This window comes from Gavia stellata, chromosome 30, assembly GCF_030936135.1.
Source record: "Gavia stellata isolate bGavSte3 chromosome 30, bGavSte3.hap2, whole genome shotgun sequence".
Classification (NCBI taxonomy): Eukaryota; Metazoa; Chordata; class Aves; order Gaviiformes; family Gaviidae; genus Gavia; species Gavia stellata.
The window spans coordinates 821933-839279 of record NC_082623.1 but is presented as its reverse complement, the minus strand read 5'-3'; the positions used below and the strand labels follow the sequence as shown (position 1 = coordinate 839279).

At 56.3% G+C, this 17347-nt stretch overlaps 2 protein-coding genes across 2 annotated transcripts in view; one reads left to right on the top strand and one right to left on the bottom strand.

Moving 5' to 3' along the window:
- Positions 1–765: 765 nt before the first annotated feature.
- Positions 766–8593, top strand: RNPEP (arginyl aminopeptidase). Its single transcript, XM_059830993.1, has 11 exons — positions 766–1149; positions 1256–1396; positions 2950–3098; positions 3696–3812; positions 3936–4171; positions 4799–4912; positions 5181–5293; positions 5648–5756; positions 6438–6662; positions 7159–7301; positions 8383–8593. The coding sequence occupies exons 1-11, from the start codon at positions 766–768 to the stop codon at positions 8545–8547; spliced, it is 1896 nt and encodes a 631-aa protein (XP_059686976.1). The 3' UTR covers positions 8548–8593.
- A 2990-nt stretch (positions 8594–11583) lies between these two features.
- The window catches only part of LZTR1 (leucine zipper like post translational regulator 1), a 37369-nt gene continuing 31605 nt past the window's right edge, over positions 11584–17347 (bottom strand). The window contains exons 17-20 of the mRNA XM_059831121.1: positions 16376–16525; positions 16057–16162; positions 15167–15247; positions 11584–12372 (exon numbers count right to left, since the gene is read on the bottom strand). Of these exons, the coding sequence (XP_059687104.1) occupies positions 12256–12372; positions 15167–15247; positions 16057–16162; positions 16376–16525 (454 nt within the window). The 3' untranslated portion in view covers positions 11584–12255. The remainder of the gene's footprint in view (positions 12373–15166; positions 15248–16056; positions 16163–16375; positions 16526–17347) is intronic.

Below are 17347 nucleotides of genomic sequence, written 5' to 3'. Positions count from 1 at the left end.
GGTGCGGGGCCGCCCCTGCCCCGCTCGGTCCCCCCGGGGCGGCCCCGCCCGGGCCCCGCCGCCCCCGGTACCGCTCGGCCGCCGGGACGCGGCACCCGGAGCCGGCGGCGAAGCCTGAGCCAGGGACGCCCCCGGCCCCCCCCGGCCCCCCCCGGCCCGTGGGTCCCCCCCGGACCGCTCCCTACATCCCTCCCCGACCCCCCCGCCCGCCGTGGGTCTCCCCACGGACTCCCCCCCGGGCTCCCCCCGCATCCCCTCCCCGTGGGTCCCGACACGGTCCCCCCCGGACACCCCCGCACGGCCCCCCCCATCGCTCCCGTAGCTCCCCCCGCCATGGATTCCTCCCCGTGAATCCCCCCTCCATCCTCCCCGGACCCCCCCCCGCGATCTGCTCCCAGTGGGCCCCTCCCCCGTGGGCCCCACGGCCCCCCCGCTCCAGGCGCCCCCCCCCGCCGCTGCTCCGCCCCGGCCCCGCCCCTTCCCGTCGCGGCCCCGCCCCGGGCGGGCTCTCGGGCCCCGCCCCTGCCGGTCTCGCCCCGCCCCACCCGCCGTGGCCCCGCCCCGGGCGGTCTCTCGGGTCCCGCCCCTGCCGGTCTCGCCCCGCCCCGCCCGCCGTGGCCCCGCCCCGGGCGGTCCCTCGGCCCCGCCCCTGCCGGTCTCGCCCCGCCCCGCCCGCCGTGGCCCCGCCCCGGGCGGTCCCTCGGGCCCCGCCCCTGCCGGTCTCGCCCCGCCCCGCCCGCCGTGGCCCCGCCCCCAGCAGCGGCGATGGCGGCGGCGGCGAGCCGGGACGCGGCCTCGGCCAGCAGCGCGGGCGCGTGGGCGCTGCGGCACCTGCACCTCTCTCTGCGCGTGACCTTCGCGGCGGCGGGCGCGGGGCGGCTGCGCGGGACGGCGCGGCTCGAGCTGCGCTGCGCGCGCGAGGGCGCGGGGCCGCTGCGGCTGGACGCGCACCCCAGCCTGACCGTGCGCCGCGTCGCGCTCCTGCCTCCCCCCGGCGCCCCCGGGACCCCCGGCGGGCAGCCGCTGCCCGCGGAGAGCCGCCCCTTCGCCAGCTACGGCAGCGCCCTGCACATCGCCCTGCCCCAGCCCCCGCGCGCCGGGCAGCTCCTCACGCTCGAGGTCGACTACGAGGCGGGCGATGGGCCCGGGGTGAGCCGGGGGGGGGCCGGGTCGGGGGGGGGGTGCGGGGCCCCGGTGGCCTCAGGAGCGCCGGGAGCGGGGACACCCCTCACGCCGGGGTCTCTCGGCTCCCCAGGTGTGCTGGCTCGCCCCCGAGCAGACGGCGGGGAAGCAGAAGCCCTACATGTACACGCAGGGCCAGGCCGTCCTCAACAGGTCCTTCTTCCCCGGCTTCGACACCCCGTCGGTCAAGTGCACCTATTCCGCCACCGTGAAGGTAAGCGGTGCCCGCGGGGGCCGGGGCCCGGCGCGCCCTCGCACCCAGCGGGAGCAAAACCCGCCCCGAGTCCGCGGACTTTGCTGGCGGGGAAGCTGCCGGCTGGCTGCCTTGCAGGATGCGCCGAAACATCGGGGCGTCGCGTCGGTGACGGCACCCGGGCCCCCGCGCAGCACCGACACGCCGGAGGTGTCGCTTGTCACGCTCGCTTGAAACCCTCCGCCACAGGCGCCCGGCAGAGAACTCCCGCAGAAACAGTTTACTTATGCTCCTCTTTTTCTCTTCCGTCCAGCTTCGGATGAACACAAGCAGAGCCCAGCGGTCCTCTTGCTGCTCCCCAGTCGCGCGTGCCGGGCGCCGCTTCGTGCAATCCCTTGTGAGCGGGCACACGTGCCGGCCGTCCTGCTCTTCTCCCCCAGTGGGAGGTGGCCGAAATACTCGATGCCAAAATATCAGCTAACTAACTGTTGGGATCAACTCAGCATTTAAACCTCTCGGCTCCCCTCGTGCTGTGCGTTTGTCTAAGTCTTTCCTCTAATTAGCACAGGAAACCCTATTTTTGCCCCGCAGCAGTCCGAGGGCAGCGGGATGCCTGCTCTTGGCATGTGTAGCAGCGGGAGGGCAACCGGGACGAGCAGAGTGTGGGGGGGACACAGCTGGAGGGGTGGGGTGACACCAGGTGGCACTGGGCCCTGGTGGCGGTGCCGAGGCTGCCGAGCTTCCAGGATGGAAGAAGCAGCCGCTGGTCCCCAGATTTAGCACAAAACCAGGACTAAATAATCCAAATTCCCTCCTTGCGTGCAGGCGGTTACATGGCGGTGCCAGCCTGCCACGGGCGAGGGAAACCGCTTACCAGTGTGACACCAAGCCAATGCCAACGGCCCGTGGTGGCATCAGCGGGTGATGGCGGAATTTATTTATTTTGCCTCCTGCTCTAATTTCCACCCTTAAAGCTTTGGCAGCGTCCCCCTCGACAGGTGAGCGCGGGGCTTGGTTGTCGTAGAGCCCCGGCGTGATGCTTTGTACCAAGAAAACCATATTCCTCATGGCACCGCAGGGGCTTGCCCCGCATTCAGAAGAGGAGAGACCGGATCAGTCTCCCAGGGCTCAGCCCAGGCCGGTGGATCGGCCACAGGTTCGACTTTGGCTTGAGAACGGGAAAAACGAGTTGTTGTGTAAGAAAAGGGAGGAGAGCCAGCGTCTGAAGGATCTGCATCCTTTGCCCTTTCAGCACCTGCAGCTCCAGCATTTCTTTATCTCGCTGGCACCTTGCAGGGCGGCTCCGGGTGTCCGTCCTGGTGTTGCACCCAGCCGGTGTTTGAGCCCAAGTGCCGAGTGATGCTGTCGCAGGGGTGCAGCTGTGATCCCGAGCTGGAGCTCAGGGCGTTAGTGCTCTGCTCTGTGCCCCAAAACCTGCAGTGCCCATGGACCCGGCCACCTTCAGCGTGCTGGGACGTGTTCGCCATCAGGCATCGCGGCGTTCCCAGCTGGGTTAGCTGACGTCCCACTCTGTATGTTACGGATCTAATAGATGTTTTTATCTATATGTCCAGGTCCCTGAGGGTTTCACAGCTGTGATGAGTGCCACGAGCTGGGAGAAGCAGAAGGATAACACCTTCGTCTTCAAGATGTCCCAGCCAATCCCATCGTACCTGATTGCTCTGGCTGTTGGGGACATTGTGTCTGCTGACGTTGGCCCAAGGTAAGTGGCTCTGGAAGAGACCCGAGCGTTAAGCCCTGGCTGTGGGAGCCGCACGGTGAAGCTCCCATGCCGTGCTGTCCTGTGGCAGCTGCCTGCTGCCTTTCCCTGCACCGCTGGGTCCGGAGAGCAGGCAGGCACAGAGAGGCCGACTGTAAGCGTGACCCAGTCAGTCCTGCGTCTGCTGTGCACGTGGCGCTGCATCATCAGACCGCAGGCTCTGCCGGGTGAGGGTGCTTCTTGCTCTTGAGAGTGAGGAGGAGCCTCGGTGCTGGGTCCCCCTGCCCTTGCGGGGCTCTGCTGGCTTCTCCCCTGTGCACGTTAATGAGAGCAGCGGGTCCCCGTTCATGGAGGGTCCCATGTCTTCCCAAGGCCGGTGGTTTGTTCGGGTTCCTGGCTGTCACAGTAGCCGTATAAAAGCCCCTTGACATTCAGACAAGGAAAGAAATTACAGCAGTTTGCACTGTCAGTCTCTTTAGCTTCCTTTATCAGCAGGTTTTTATTTTGCTGTGCAATAAACACATGCAGTTTTTGTCTGATGAAGCAATAGGGTCAAAGTTCACTAACGGTTAAAACTTCCTCTTCTACACACTTGGCCAGGAGTCGTGTCTGGGCAGAGCCCTGCCTGATCGAGGCTGCAAAGAAGGAGTACGATGGGGTGATTGAGGAGTTCCTGGTGGTTGGAGAGAAGCTCTTTGGACCTTATGTTTGGGGCAGGTACGGCCTCCTCTTCCCGAAGGGCTTTGCTCCCTGGGGCCGGGGAGGGAGCCTCCCTCCGTCCCCAGCTGCGTCCGCGGGAGGAGGTGGGTCTGACCCAAGCCGCCTGCTCTTCCCCGGCAGGTATGACATCCTGTTCATGCCGCCCTCCTTCCCCTTCGGCGGGATGGAGAATCCCTGCCTCACCTTCGTGACGCCCTGCCTGCTGGCCGGGGACCGCTCTCTGGTGGACGTCATCATCCACGAGATCTCCCATAGCTGGTTTGGCAACCTGGTCACCAACGCCACGTGGGGCGAGTTTTGGCTGAACGAGGGCTTCACCATGTACGCCCAGAGGCGCATTTCCACCGAGGTCTACGGTGCGTGGCCTTGCCTGGCCGCAGGGCGCCGAGTCCCCTCTGCGTGCGGCCGTGCCGTCACAGGCAGGACCTGCGCGGGTCCGGGGTCTGTGCGCCGCGGCTCCGTGCATCCCTCCGAGCGCTGCGTGCAGGGCTGGAGCCTGCGCTCCATCTCGGAAGAGGTGAAGAGCAGCAGCTTGCAACGCCCCGGGGGTTTCGTGTTAGCAACAGAACCACCTTTGCTCTGAGAGATGGATGGAGCCCCCGCAGCCCCGTCCCAGGGACATGGGCACCGCGATTCTGCCCAGCTTCAGCTTCCTCTTGCTCCCACAGCTCTCTCGGGGAGCTGATACCAGCCGCCCTGAGCTCCCCCCTGGACACACAGTCACATCCAGCAGCTTAGGCGCTGCTGGCACCGTTTGCTGCAGCCAGATAAATTTAAATGGCTCTAAAAACCTCTTGCTAGCCGAGGACTGGGTTGCCACGCCTCTCTGCAACTCTACCATCCCAGTGCCTTCTTTTATCAGTTTCCTCCTCTCCCAGCTCACAAGCTAACGCTGTTTCCCTCCTGCAGCAGCACCCCTTGCACTCGAAGCGCAGAGGGGTCTGGTCGGGGTCTCCAAACGCCTCCTGCTTGTCTCTGCCCAGGTTTGGCGTACACCTGCCTGGAGGCTGCGACGGGAAGGGCCCTCCTGCGCCAGCACATGGACAACACGGGGGAGGACCATCCGCTCAACAAGCTGCGGGTGGTCATCGAGCCAGGTCTGTGGGGCGTCCCCGTCCTCCCGCAGCCTGCCGGGGGTAGCGGGGGCAAGCGAGGTGTGGTGTTGTGGGGGGAAGCCCTGCTGCTGGGGTATTTCATGGCTTGCAATAAAACCGGTGGTGGTGATGGGACCCGAGTGAGGCCATGGCTCCAGGAGGGATGTGACAGGCTTGCACCCGGCACAGAAAGGAGAAATCTCGGCGCACGTGAGGGCCGTTTTGTTTTGCAGATGGGCAGATGGTTTCTGAGGGTTTTCCCTTTTTCCAGGTGTCAATCCGGATGACACATACAACGAAACGCCCTACGAGAAGGGGTACTGCTTCGTGAGCTACTTGGCCCATCTCGTGGGGGACCAGAGCAAGTTCGATGCCTTCCTCCAGGTCAGTGTGGGGAGGTACCAGGTGGAGGTGCCAAGTCATACAAAAACCCACGGTGGGAGGCCAGCGTGCAAGCGGGACCTCGGGAAGGACGGGCTGAACAGGATGGCTGGGGAGAGGAAGAGGAGATGGGAAACAGAGATGTTCATGGGGGAGTGAGGTGAGGGCAGAACTTGGCCCCGCACTGGCAGCAGCTGGTGGCAATGCTCAGAGGTGTCCCCGCGGATGCAGGGGGCTGGGCTGGGGGTCAGCGTGGGCTTGGCAACGCTAAGCCCCCATGAGATGGAGCATGGGGAGGGCCGGGCAGCACTGCCAGGGATGAGCAGATGCAGCATGACGCCCCGGCCATCCCTGCAGGCCTACGTGAACCGTTTCAAGTTCCAGAGCATCACGGCGGACGACGCCCTTGGTTTCTTCCTGGAGTACTTCCCGGAGCTGAAGGAGAAAGGCGTCGACTCCATCCCAGGTCAGCACAGCGCCTTCCTGCCCAGGGGACTGGGGTGCCGCTTTGCAAACCAGCACCCTGTGGGTGTCAGAGCCATCCTGTGTCCCCTGCAGACCCCGTGTACGTTGGTTTGTGTGTTTTACTGGAGATGCTGCTGCCGCTACTGGCCTCGGCTCCGATGGCGGAGGCACAGCGCTGGCCAGCTCGGGATCAGGCACTAACCTGGGCTCGGGCATGCACCTGCTCAGCCTGATTTTTTTTTTTTCCATACAAATCCAGTCCGTGCTCTGTGTTCAGGTGCTGTTTCATGGGGTTTCCCCACGGACAGCTGAGCCCGGTGAGTCTCTAGGACCAGGACGTGAGCATTTGCTGGTGGAGCTGCTGACGAGCGCTGGGATTGGGCTCAGCCAGCGCCCCAGGCTCAGCTCAGCTTTGCTGTGGAGATCCAGGCTTGGCAGGAGCTTCCCATGCTGGAGCCGGCTCATCTCGCTGGTGGCGGCAGGGCTATTACCGCACAAGCACACACCAAGCCCAGGGTGGCTTAATGGCCTCACCCCGTTAAGTCTCTGCTTGTCACCATCTCTGGGCAGCTTGGCTGGTGCTGGGGACACCCTCAGAGAAGGCAGCGGGATGTCTGGGCAGCAGCACCCAGCGTGGAGTTCCGAAAACCGGTCCCAGCTCTCCCTCCCTTCCTTGCGGCAGGCTTTGAGTTCGACCGCTGGCTGAACACGCCGGGCTGGCCACCCTACCTGCCCGACCTCTCGCCGGGGGAGCAGCTGATGAAGCCGGCAGATGAGCTAGCAGAGCTCTGGGCAGCTGATGGCTTGAACATGGAGGCGATTGAAGCCGTGGACGTCACGGCCTGGAGGACGTACCAGCTGGTCTACTTCCTGGATCAGGTCCTGCAGAAATCCCCCCTGCCAGAAGGTGAGGGCCAGGTCACCTCCTGGGGCTCCAGTGCCCAGGGGAGACACAGGGTGACGTGCCCCGGTCCAGCCAGTTGGCCAGGGATGTGAGGACACATCAGCAGGGCGCATGGGTGCGTGGCCATCAGTACATCCCTGTTGTGGTCTAGCAGTGCAGTTCCTGGTGTCTGGGAAGCCTCGATCACTGTGGTGGGGGGTGGAAAGCCAGGGGAAGCGTGTCCCTAGACATATGGGGATGTGTGCAGTGGCAGGGAGGAGCCCTGCTGCCCCCAGGCTGGATCAGCTGGGCGGTCACCTCCCCGTGTTCAGCTCTCCTTGCGCTCTTTGCTGAGCCACCTCCCCACTCGGGGAGGGGGGGTCGAGGGCTGGCTCATGGCTGGGAGGATCCTGGAGGATTTGCAGCACGGCCGGGATGGGCTGACAGGGTCCCCTCGGAGCAGGGGCTGGGAGCTGGAGGCAGAGCCCCCATGGGGGCGGTGACAATCCCTCTCTCACAGGTAACGTGGAGAGGCTGAGCAAGATGTACCCGAAGATCTCCAAGGCCCAGAACGCTGAGCTGCGACTCCGCTGGTGCCAGATCATCCTCAAGAACAACCTCGAGGCCGAGTACAGCAAGGTCAAGGACTTCCTCCATAGCCAGGTTTGTCCCTGGGCAGTGGTGGCTGTGCCCGGCAGCGTGCCATCGGGGGAGAGATGGGCACAGGGCACAGGACATTCTGCACCAGAGGGCCAGCGGTTGGCTCTTGCTCTTAGACCCACAGAATGGTTTGGGTTGGAAGGGGCCTTTAAAGATCATCGAGTCCAATCCCCCCTGCCGTGGGCAGGGACATCTTCCACTAGATCAGGTTGCTCAAAGCCTCGTCCAACCTGGCCTTGAACACTTCCCCGCATGGGGCATCCGCAACCTTTCCTGTGCCTCAGCACCCTCATCGTACAACATTTCTTCCCCATGTCCAATCTAACCCTGCCCTCTTTCAGTTTAAAACCCTCACCCCCTGTCCTGTCACTACAGGCCTTGGTAAGAAGTCTCTCTGTGTCTTTCTTACAAGTCCCCTTTATCTAAGGACAGGCCACAGTAAGGTCTCCCCAGAGCCTTCTCTTCCCCAGACTGAACAACCCCAACTCTCGCAGCCTCTCGCCACAGCAGAGCTGTTCCAGCCCTCTGACCATTTCCGTGGCCTCCTCTGGACCTGCTCCAACAGGGTCTTGTGCTGGGGACCCCAGAGCTGGACGCGGTGCTCTGGGGGGAGTCTCATGAGAGCAGAGGAGAGGGGCAGAATCACCTCCCTCCACCCGCTGTGCAGCTCAGGATACGGTTGGCTTTGTGGGCTGAGAGCGCACATTGTCGGCTCATGTCTAATTTGTCACCTACCAGTATCCCCAAGTGCTTCTCCGCAGGGCTGCTCTCAATCCATCCATCCATCCATCCATCCATCCATCCCCCAGTCTGTTCTGATACTGGGGGTTGCCCCGACCCAGCGGCAGGACCCTGCACCTTCTCCAAGGTCAAGGTTTTCTCCCCTCTCCAGGTGCCACACTGCTGAGGGCTGCCCATGGCGGCATTTTCCACCCTGTCCCGTTCTTCTGTGCTCTCTCCCTGGCTGAGAGTAGGGCGATGCTGGAGGTGGTGTGCCGTGGGTGCGGGATGTGGGGCTCCTGGGGCTTCACCCCGCTGGAGCTGGGGAGGAGGCTGGGGGGTAACCCCGGCTCTGTCTCTGCAGGGAAAGCAGAAGTACACCCTGCCCCTCTACCGCGCCATGTGGGACGGGTCAGAGTCAGCCCGGGCCCTGGCCATGGAGACCTTCTCAGCTACGGCGCCCCAGCTCCATGTCAACGTCCAGAACTACGTCAAGAAGATCCTGGGCTTGCAAGTGGTGGAGGACTAGTGCAGCCTGGGCTCTGCTCCCTCCGCATGCTTACCCTCTGGCAGGACCTCAGCACTTTCACCATCACTGCACACATTTCCTTATTAAAGTTTGTAATTTTTCAGTTTTTGTGCTTTTCCTGTTCCCAGCGACTCATGGGCAGCCTCGGCGTGACTCCCTCATCCTCCTGCCCAGACACCAGGCTGGTGCCCCAGGAGGGACCCCGCCAGCCCTGGTCTGGGATGTGCAGGTTGCTCTAGGAGGGATGGGCCTGCCTTTAGCATCTTCAGGGCTGGAGCAGCTGAAGGAGGCCGTGGCCCTGATCCGCACTGCTCCTTGCCAGGCTCCTGCCAAGCTGTAGCAGGTCCCATGTGGCAGCAGGTATGGGGGGAGCTGGTCCTCTGCCTGGGGGGCGGGTGCTGTCTGCACCACGGGAGCTGACCCTGCGGGGGCCCTGCAGGCTCTGTGGTGGGAGCAGAGTGGCAAAACTGGGACCTCTTGGCTTCGGCACCCTGGGTGCTGCAGAGGATGGAGGACTGGGTGGGAATTGCTTCTCCTCTGCGTCTGCAGGAGCCAAGGTGTCTGCCCTTGCCCCCCCAACAGGCTGGGGCTCACTTGTGGGTCGGGGAGATGGGTACGTTCCTGCTCTCCCACCAGTGGTCCCTCTCCCGGGGGGGAACAGTGCTCTGCAGAGGGGCAGGCAGCACACTGAGCCCCACCGGAGAGCTGCCAGCAAAGCAGCAGCATCGCGTGGGTTCCCGCGCCTGCCCTCAGCTCCATGCAGGCAGGAGGAGGTGAAGGCGTCCAGCCTCGCTGCACGGCCCTGGGGGAACCCGTGCCTGGTGGGAGCAGCTGCTGGGGGCCAAGACCATCTCGTAAACCTGGACCTGATACACAGGGAGTGGCTACAGCAGACTTCTGAACAGCAGCGTAATGGATGGGGGGGGGGTCTGTGCCCCCCGTGCAGCCTGACGGGCTTTCAGCCAGGCATCTTCCATCAGGAAATCGCCCCCTTCTCTGGTGAGCAGCCACGTGGTGACGGCAAAACCACAAACCCAAGTGGGTGCGGAAGTGGGGCCGTGCGCTCAGCTGGGACCTGCTTTTTGCAGTTTGCTGGGATAAACCCCAGAGTGTGGACAATGATGCCAGTAAAGTGTGACTTGAGGGTTTTAAAGAGCCAGTGTGGCCTGCATACGGCAGAGACTGCAGGAATGAGACAAAGCTAGACAGCCATGCTGTTACTTATTTCTTATCAAATGCAGGAATATGAGCTCACGCCCCAAAATTCCAGTACAAAACTGCCCCTAGGCTGCACTAACACCACTAACCCTGGGAACCTGCTGGCAAAAAGGTGTCTGAGGCCACTGGGTGCACTGAGGTGGCGATAACGAGGACACCCAATTGCCTTAGAAAGCTCAAATAAACCCCACTGCATGTGCTGGCCCTGCTGCCAGGCCCATGGCAGCAGCTCCTCCAACTCCAGCTGCTCCTGCCCAACCTCGCATCCCGAGATCCCTGGGGAAACCCAGGGTGCCCCATCAAGCTGGCAGGGCCCTCCCTTTTGGCACCTGAGGCCAAAGGGGTCAGCCTTGCCCACGGGACAGGTCCCCGGCTCCTCTCTCAGAGGGGTGCATGCTCCCGGCACCCTGCACAACAGCAGCCCAGAGGCAAGTCACAATGATGATATAACAGCACCCTTGACCGCAATTTTTCAGGCAATAAATCCCACCGATGCAACGCAACTCTGACTGAGCATTACGGTCACTAGAGCCGGGACTAGGCCAAAACCAGAGCCAAAGCACAGACGCCCGCAGTGCCCCGGCTCAGAGGGTGCAGAGACTGCACCTTTCCTCGCCGATGGGCTCAGGAATAAGCTCCAAACCCCAAATAATTTGAGAAAATGGAGTTAAAAAGAGGCTGGTTATGGCACAGTTGAAATCAGACCGTTCTTCCTTACTGAGGGAACCATGCTGCGCATGTTTGGGAAATGGGTGTCCTCTAGTGGATTCAGCATTGCTGAAAATAACTTGTCGTAGTCTTACAAGTTGTAGCGTATAACCATTCCATTTGCAGATCTTCTGGTTTCCCAGGGAACATGCAGAATGCAAGCACAGTTAACATGACCTTCGACAAGAGACTTCATTACCTATGAGGCATCTGGAAATAATCCCTCTGGTTGAAAATGAGCCCTGGGCTCTCAGATGCATCTGACACCTCTGGTCTGACTCACCTGAGCAAGCTGGGAGACAGATCGAGTGGTCCCTAAAGCGCTTCCCTTGGATTAAACAGAACAACACATTCTCCATTGCACAGAGATGGCAACGCCCTCAGCCCACGGAAGCACGCACGTGCACGTCATGTTACAGGAGCTCACAACTCGTACTGCCCTGGGAACACTTCACTGCCCTGAATTAAAAACTATGGCTGCAAGGTGGAAACAGGGACTGGGCAGCCGCGCTTCCCCGGAGTGATCGTCCTTCCACCGCTCCAGCTCAAACCAACTCTTGCCATTCCAAACAGCTAAGCAGAGAGCAGCGCCAACGTCAGCGCTGCCGTCCGCTTCACCTCTGCCAACTGGTGCAGCTTAAGGCAGGACAAGACTTTGATCCTTGGCTTCTGTGTCACTCCCTCCTCTGGGCTGCCTTGGTGGCTCTCAGGCTGGGGAGCAGTTCTGTCTGCAGATGTTTCACCAACACAGGCTGATCTCCAACGCTCCCCAACCAAGCTGCATTAATTCAGCAGCCAGGGAGAGGTAAAACTCCTCTCCCGTCTGCAGCGTGGGAAGCATCCAGCACGGCGGGGAGCTGGGGAGCTGCAACCGGGAGGGAACAGGAGCTGCTTCTGAACTGGCTGGGAAGGGCGCTCTGCCTTCATTCACCTTCCTGCAAAGGCAACGACTAACGAAGACACTTCAGCACAAAATTAGTAACAATATCTAGCACACTTATTTTTAACAAAGTGACCTTCATCAAGCTCAGAGCTCTTTTTGCTTAATTTTTTCCAAAATGAAAGCCAAGTCAATCATGAAATGCCAGGAGAAGATGTTAACTCTTTTATTAATAAATTGATTTAGAAAGGCTTAGCGAGACAGGATTAATGGATTTGATGGTCAGAAAGGACCGCTGTAATCTTCTAGTCTGACCTGCTGCAGAGCACAGGTCTGGACTTCCTGCAGCCCACCAATCAAAGCAGTTGCAAAAGGGCTTATCTTCTAATCCACGCCATGGAGAGTCTCTGAAAAGTCACTACATTCTGGTCCAACGGTCGGCCTCACTGAGAACACCACGATCTCTGTTTCCAGTTTTGTTACATCTGACTTCCCCTTACAGCCCCTGGCTGTGTCAGCTGAAGTTCTTTAAATAGTATTCTTCAAATATTGTGTTTCAAAGTATTAGTGACTCTCTTACTCACGACTGCTTTATTTTACAGTATAAAAGGAATAACGGGCTTGATTCTGAACTTAGTTACTCCCAAAACCACGTGGAATAAATTCATTCCTGTAATGGTTTCAATTTCACATTTGCGTAACAGAGACCAAACCCTTCTCCACAAAGGTACAAACCAAGCAAATCCATGGGAGAGCAAGTCAGCTGTCCGTGCTCCTCTGGGCCGCCTGCTATATTGTGTAGACACTCTGAGCAGCTCAGTATGGAATGGTAAAAAAGAGAGTCAGCCGTAAAGTGCTAGTTTTTTTGAGGAACAAATGACAAGTTCGATTACCAAAGCATGTCATATGTCTGAGCCCAGCTCTGCGCACTGCTTGTCTGATATGTGGTTAGCTAACGACTCTATGATGTCAAGAAGGAGTAGCTGACTTAGGGAGCGGAGATTTGGCAACTTGGAGACCTTCAAGGAAAAGAAAAACAGAACAGAAAAAACAGAAAGAAATTAAAACCCTCCCCAAATCATAGCTGATGTGTCACCGTTTTACCCCTGCCACCCCACATGAAACAGGCAGTGAAATCACAGCCGTGGAGCTGGGCTGCAGAGCACGGCCCACGGGGGCTCCAGTCACGACTTCCTGCGCTTACAACCCAGTTTCAGCCTGCTGCATGGCGGGGATGGGAATGGAGAACAGCAGAGACGCTGACCCCAGCACTGCCTCTCTGAGAAAGCAGTGTAATTACTGTTTATATTGACAGCTCTACTGCTAATGGATGCCAACTAAGCACTCTCCTGAAAGCAAAGTTGGGCACCAGCACAGCCCTGAACTTTGAAGTCTGTGTTTCTACTGAGAACATGACTTATGACCTGATCTCTTTGCTCCTGTGTGCTCCTAAGGAAAGGTTGTGCTTAGTGTCCGTGCTGGTTTTGCTGGCATGCCTCCTGCAGTTAAAGCAGGTCACTGGAGCATGAGCCAACAAAAACCTTCGCCACGTCAGATATATGAGAATCTACAACAAATTTGATGTTCTTAGGCTGTTCAGAAGCTCAACTGTTATCAAAAAGGAGCTCTACACATTCCTTCCTTCTCCACAACCCCACAGTAATAAGCCAGTTATCCCTCTTTCTAGAGTTATTAACAAGTCAAAGGCAGACTCTGCCTAAAAGCTTGTCCACTTATCCAACCTGTATTAACTGATCTAATAAAAGATACCACCTCACTCTAAGAAGCTTGACCGAATAAAGGTGTCCCGAGCATCTTTTGAAACCCAGGAAGGAAACAGCTGAGCATACTTTCAGAAAGAGCTCACGACATGTGCTTGGAGCAGTATCCCCAAAATAAGGGCCCGCGAGTACTGGGAGGGAAAGAGACCCCGTTAACACTGGTGGGAATCCTGCCCCTGCAACCGAGGCACGCACTGCGGAGGAACAGATCAGGGTGTCAGTACAAACACTTCAGAACAGCTGTTTTATTAGGGCTTTTGCACAATACTGACACACAAGAGCCTAAAAACACGTTGCCCAAACTAGCAAACCTCTGGGAACAGCTCTTCAATTAGTGTTCTTACTGTGGGGAAAACTCCTTAACAGTCCGAATCGAGAACAGTGTTAACCAAGCTGGAAGAACAAGAGATCCCAACGGCCGCACACCCAGCCTGCCTAAGCCTTGATGACCCACCAGGCTTGCGCAGCTAGAACAAATCACCCTTCAGAGCCTGTGGCTTGCCAGGGAGCAGAACAGCAAGCATTCGTGCCCAGCCACACATAGAGTTACCCAGCGCCGGGCCAAAAATCACACACTGAAGCCTCTCAAGCCAAAGAAAAACATTGCATAAGTAAGATTTCTTTGTGCACATCTGCTTGACAGTCTTCCAGCCACATTTTGATGAAAACTGTTCTAAGAGTCAACAGTTTAAATATAAAACATTTCCACATATTCTGATTGGTGGAGTACAACTGAGTAACGCCCTTCAGTTCCAATCTCTTCTGAAATGTCGCAATGTTCATTTCCCCCCAGTACGTTCTGGTGAGAATCGTGCCAACCTGTTTGTCTTCCTGTAGCCTCCACTGGGAATTTGAGACCATGAGATTTCAGCTCTTGGGGACTTTAACGCATTGACCCCAAGCCCCAGGAGATGTCCCAACCACGAGGCTATCCTATAACCCACAGTGGGACCATTCTCCATGCCCTGCTGAAGTTGGGCCACTCTGCAGGATTCATGAGGCCAGAAGAAAATACGTAAGATGAAGGCAGGGTTCGCAACCTCATGCTGGGGACCCTCCTCTGGGAGCACGATTCCTGGATGCTGGCTCCACTCCCAAAGCTTTTTACGCATTTTCAGTTATTTCTGAACGTAAAATGCATTACGCTTGGGCAACTTAGGCATTTAGTAAAGAGCCTGAATGCCTCTCTCTGTCTCCTCGCTAGATACAAACTGGACTGAGTGGTGCTTTCCTTCTCCATGGGCAGCGGCAGGAGGATTGTGAGATTAAATATACAGAAGATTGAGAGCTACTTGAATACTAACTAGGGAATTATTATCCGTAAGTGTGTAGCATCCAGAAATCCCAATTCCTATGATTTATCTATCAATTTCAACAATGCTAATAGTTGTGCAATAAACTGGTGACATGCTGGGAAACTCTCATGGAAGGATCGTATCTCATAGGAACAACTAAATGACAATACCCTTCCTCTCTCGAGTGAGGACAGGAATATCAGCACATCAGGCTCCTGACCTTTCCTATCACTAATGAATCACCCCACGTATCAGAACATGGAAACTGCAGAAAGCCCACCCAGGACATGGTAGTTTGGCTTTTGAGCACACGACAATATAACATCTATGACAGAGAATACTTCAAGAGAAATACAAACAGCACACTCGTAACTGCTAGTGAAAGAGAGATTTGTGCCCTCAGTACATAACAAACTTATCTTGCTATACAGATGAGAACCCAGAGATGGTACAGCACAAAATTAACAGCTGAAACAAGTGGAAATGGAAGCAATTCTGGGTAACTTCTGTTTTGGAAGGTCTTCACATTTCCAGACCAGGCTGTTCCATTCTTCCATTTATTTTTAGTGTGAAAAGTATGCCTAGCAGACTCATCAGTGAGTGTCAGTAACACACAGCCAGCTCTCAGCTGTCTCACATGAGAAAGAATGAAATGGATTCCTATTTTAATGCGTCTTCAACCAATGCAGTGACAGAGGACAGCAGCTCTCAAAAGCCCCAGAAAAGATGCAACCAACCTTGGTGAACTGGTGAACGATGATGTGCAGGCAGTGCCTCTTCATGTCCAGGGCCTGGGTCTTGTCAGCTGCCTCTAAAATCTAGAGCAAAAGCAACGATGTGATTTTCCTTCTGCATGGCTCAGATGTACAGTGCACAAACACTGTTCTGACTTAGAGGTGGTAATTCCTCCGAGCTAGGGGAACATCTCCATCTTACAAACCTGAATCTTTTCCGAACTATTCAAAAATAGCCTTGGATTTAAAATGTGAGGAGTCCTCAGGAGATAATCAGCAGGAAACTACGGATCTGTTTCAGAGCCAGGTTTCCTGAAATGCCCCAGTGAGACTGGCATGGGCAAGAGCCAAAAGCAGTTAACGCTGGAATTGATTCTGCTCGTGTTGCAGAGGGTTCAGTCTGCCTACCTAGTAGGTGGCTTTGTAGGCTTTCTTATGACAGAGTTCAGTGCCAGATCCTGTCAGTATTACTGATAAAACATCACCTGCACATCGCCGTTTGCCCTGGTACAAATGTTTACCAAAAAAGGGTTTGGAATTGAGTGGTGAGCACATGGTACATCTTAAAATGACCTTTAGGTCTACAGCGGGGGATGAGGAGCTCAAGAGGAACATCCTGTTGGCCAGCTGAGTGGTATCTGCTAAACACTTCAGCACAGGAGCACTACTGACACAAAAAGCAGATAAGGAAACAAAGCTGCTGAAGGCTGCGCCCCTGCATCCATGTTAACCACGCAGGGCCACTGTCATTAGAAGGGTTTGTGCAGTCTCAGTGGATGTCAGTTTGGAAGCAACTCAGTGAACCTGGCACTGGGGGTACCCACTTGACTAGACCCTTTGGCTTTCCTGTATCTAAGTCAAGCGACTAATTAAAGCTGCTTGGGGACAATTACCTGGAGTACGTTCTCCACTGTGACATTCATTTCTAGATTCTGCTTACAATAGGCTTGCAGTCTGTTGTTGGAGAAGCCGTAATAGTAAGGTGCAGCAAAGAGGTAGCTGTTAATCTCATTAAGGAAAAAAAACTAAAGCAAAGGTAACAGCACTGATTGTAAACACAAATAATGACAGAAGTTAAAATGCGGTACCTGGTAATGCAACCCTGACAAATAGTCCTCCTAGGTTCTGCCTGGCAATCTAGCGCAGAATGAAGGTGAGCTGCTGTGCATGCGCTTTAGACAGATACTTCAATTACTTTAGATTTAAGGATACAGGGAGTCTTCAGGAGGCATGTTTACTTCTCCATAATAAATGTATCTAAGCATAGATTCAAATGCTTGCTTGCTGGGAACCATTTCACCTATAGAAATATTCACTTGGCCATCTTCTGGCATGAAGGAACGGAACATGGCTTCAAAGTAACTGGAAAAGGAAATAAAACTGATGTAACACATTCTGCAGACAGATGGTTTAACCCAGTACTGTTCAAAGGCTGCATTAAGCACTGCAGCTTCCAAAGAAGCAAATTCAGGTGACAACCTGGGCAAAAACACTGCTAAATTATTGTTTCATATATGTCTGCCTGTGAGAGAACTCCAAATATAATCCCCCTATTTCCATCAGCACTACCTGAAATTTGTCTCTGTTTCTTGAAAATTAGGACACATGGTGCTTTGATTTTCATCTAATTTGCATAAGACCCAGTAGAGAGCTTAAAGCATTATGAATTTCCTTGGTATCTACAGGATGCCAATCATAGAGGGTTGTTTTAAGAGCTGTGAAATGCTTCTGGTAAAATACCACGGTAACTAATACTGAATATTATTACTGGGACTGGAAAAAAAAATTGTGACACTATTTGAAATAGAAATTTTATGTGAACACAATGTTTGGCAGAACACAAAGGTGCAGGTACACAGAACAGACAAGTGAGGGACAAACCCACTTCACCCACATACTGAGGAGGGAGAATAGTACCCATCTTCAGAAGGGTGAACTACTTGCCTCTGCAACAAAGAACGGGAACAATCTAGTCTCTGTTATGCACCATTTTGTTATGCTTATTCATACCCAGTCTTAAATATCAGCAAGTGAGAAAGAGATTCAAGTTTCATGTGATTCAAAATGGATATTCACCATCAGAAGACTCTTTCTGACCTCAGTGGACATCTGTTGCTTTCCACTTCACTGAAAACAGCCTTATGTTTTACACCCTTTTTCCCTTCCTGTGGTTTTACAGATTCT

Excerpts from the sequence above, each read along its gene's own strand:
- RNPEP (XM_059830993.1), top strand. The coding sequence starts at position 766 with ATGGCGGCGGCGGCGAGCCGGGACGCGGCCTCGGCCAGCAGCGCGGGC. Across the intron at positions 3,813-3,935 it reads GGACCTTATGTTTGGGGCAG|GTATGACATCCTGTTCATGC; the intron begins GTACGGCCTCCT and ends CTTCCCCGGCAG. Across the intron at positions 4,913-5,180 it reads GCGGGTGGTCATCGAGCCAG|GTGTCAATCCGGATGACACA; the intron begins GTCTGTGGGGCG and ends CCCTTTTTCCAG.